At 49.2% G+C, this 2,972-nt stretch overlaps 1 protein-coding gene across 1 annotated transcript; it reads left to right on the forward strand.

Moving 5' to 3' along the window:
* The first annotated feature begins 1,552 nt into the window (after positions 1 to 1,552).
* LOC142048354 (uncharacterized) lies at positions 1,553 to 2,521 on the forward strand. Its single transcript, XM_075075127.1, has one exon. The coding sequence runs from the start codon at positions 1,553 to 1,555 to the stop codon at positions 2,519 to 2,521; it is 969 nt and encodes a 322-aa protein (XP_074931228.1).
* The last annotated feature ends 451 nt before the right edge of the window (positions 2,522 to 2,972 follow it).

Consider the following 2,972-nt stretch of genomic DNA (forward strand, 5'->3'; position numbering starts at 1 on the left):
GGTGAGCATCACCAGATACTTTAGCATTGTACATGTAGTAGTAGCAGTTGCTATAATTGCTTTTATTAGTGGCTGATTATTATAATTGTAGTGATAATAAGTTTTCCTGATAATAATAACACACAGCATTGTTATTGCTAATAGTCACCCAGTGATAGGCTTTTGGAAGATAAAACACCTTACTGTAATTATAGACAGAACTAGAGGTGTTCAGAAAATGCAGTTTCTTTACAGTCGTTAAATTATATGCCTTAATCTCCAAACGATGTTGAAATGAAAAAAACATTTTCAATCAGAGTACCTTTCATATGTCAGCAGTTCCAGTACCTGTTCTGCTCAAAATAATCCTGTTAAAAAGTCAGAACGCTCCCTGAAAGCGGTGTTTTCCAGAGTGGGGAGTGAAGTGAGATGGTTCCTCCTATGACTCCCAGGGCCAAGGCAAAGCAAGTCATTTCCCAGTGGCTTCAGGAGGGAAGCGTGGACCTCCAGATGGTGCCACCTGGGCCCTTCCCCAGGGATGTGGTCTTGGCTAGGCTCCCCTTTGTGCTGCTCACAGAGGGGCTGCCAGGATGAGGTTTCACTGTCAGAGCTGTTATGCTCTTTTGACAGCAGGTCTTCAGGTTACCATAACAAAACCAGGACGCTGTGTCTTGGTATGACTGTTGTGCAGGACTGGAGGCTGCTTTAAATCAGTGTAATTCTCTCAACTCAGTGAAACTTGACCAGTTAACATCAGCTGAGATTTCACCTTGATAGCTTTTCCTTTCCTGCTATGGTTTCACCAAATACTTAGAATCCTGTTGTATTTCCTCTTCTCTTTTCTTGAAGATGCCTACACAATAGTATGAAGCTGGGACTGCAAGGCTTGCAGAGGCAGCGAAGCTGATGCTACGGTAGCAAGCTCAGAGCCTGTAATTTCACGCTGCCGGTCCAGGGGACCATGAATCGGCAGGCAGGCAGGCAGGTTGTACGTGCTGAACTCCGTGCTGCCACAAACCTATCCTTACCCTCAGCTGGCTAATTTAACCTCAGCTTGGGCTTGCCCGCATGAACTGTAGCCGCGCCTGAGTATTACAGCATAGACACACCTTTAATTTTGGCTTGCCTTTCATCTCTGGTGCTTGGGAGTTGCAGGACATAAACTTGAAAGGACTTCCCAGTGGGGACACAGGAGGTATCCAGGAAGTAAGACAGAGGGTCATAATGTCACCTCCTTGGTGAAATGCTTCAGTGGACACTTAGCTGATCGCTGAAGGACAGCATGAAAGCTCCCCAGTTTGCCTGGCTCCAATCCCTGATTGTTTCTGGGCTCTTAAGAGAAGGGTGTGGGGCCACAAGCTGAGAACAGACTCTCCTCTCCTCACCTGGGTAATCACAGACTGGTCTTGAGTCACTGAGAGCCTCTGACCTTCAGGAGAGCTAGAGTGTGGGCTTGCCATGCTGAGATGCCTGTGGGGAAACTGCAAGTCCTGCATTACATAAAATAGCTGATGCTTATATGAACTGTCTGTCTTTTTCCTGCTTCTTTCAGGCATAAGCACCTTGCATGACCATGCACTATTATGGGGAGCGGTATAAACACCTGTACCTGCCCGGATCGGGCTATGTGACTGAAAGCATCCAGCAGTGCACACCCCAGTCCGATGTGTGCAGTAACACGTGCCACCCAGTGAGCGTGATCAAGAGCCCGATGCCGAGATGGCAAAGCTACACGCAACCTTTCACTTACGTGTATCCACAACCAAGCGTGACCCAGACAGCTATGCTGCCTTGTCAGCCCTATATACAGAAGTGTGTCCTCTTGTACCCTGAGCCTTGTGAGACCACTTGCCTTCTGCCCTGCAGGAAGCCCAGCCTGAAGCTGAGCACAACGCAGAGCTTCCAGCCCTGTGACACCAGCTACCCTGAGAAAAAGCGTACGGCCAAGAGCCTCCCACCATGCGCACCCAGATGCCCAGAGCCAGGCAAACTCAAGTTCCCACCATGTGGGATCAAGTACTCGTCCTCGTGCAAGGATGAGTGCAGATCGCAGAAGATATCCAAGTGCTCATCGCAGCGGTACGGTGCGGAGCTCCGGTCCCTGCAGGGGATGACTAGCAGCTATTCCCCGCCGCTGCAGGGAGTCACCGAGTGCCCCCCGCAGCAGTGCATAAAGCAGTCTTTCCTGCAGGAGTGCACGAGCGGGTTCCCCCAGCAGAAGTGCATGAAGGGCTACCCGACGCAGGAGTGCATCACCACCTACTCCTCGCAGAAGTGTACAAACAAGTGCCTGCCGCAGCCACATGTTCCCAAGTGCCCCCCCGGGCAGGGAATAAAGGAATGCTCCTCGCAGCAACGCGTAACCAAATGCTCGCTGCTGCAGGAGGGAGCCAAGCACAAGAGCTCCTCGACACAACACCTCAGCAAGTCCAAGTGCCTCTACCCACGGGCCACCCAGCACTCGACGCAGCATCACACAGTGGGAGTGAAACGTTCGAGCCACTCCAAGAAGAGTCGCTGTGCTTCAAAATGGCTGTGGTGAAGGAGATGAAGTAGTGGTGAGAACAGCAAGCTATGTAGCTGAGGGCTGAGGTTATTTTTCTCCTGCTGTTCCCTTTCCTAACCCCTAGAGAAGCTTTGGCTTTATTCTACCCCTTATTGTATCCATGTTAAAGTCATAGAGCAAACTGCCTTTCTTTTTTGACCGCACTTCAGTTATTCCTGCAACAGCAAAGATGTTAGTGAGAAGTTAAGTAGCTCTGAGCAGGTGCTCAGGCTTTGAACTTCAAACCCATAGAACCTTGTTACCGTGTCTGCACCCCAAGAGGTTTTTACTGTTACCGGATCAATTACATCCACCAGTTGTACCAGTCATATTAAACTCATGTTGCAGCTGGATTCCTGCTCTCTGTCTGATTTATTTTCCATTTTAAAAAACTGTTTCTAATATCTACTCTTGGAAAAAACTATTCCCCATTGTTACACCACTCCTT

Source organism: Phalacrocorax aristotelis, chromosome 25 (assembly GCF_949628215.1).
Source record: "Phalacrocorax aristotelis chromosome 25, bGulAri2.1, whole genome shotgun sequence".
Lineage (NCBI taxonomy): Eukaryota > Metazoa > Chordata > Aves > Suliformes > Phalacrocoracidae > Phalacrocorax > Phalacrocorax aristotelis.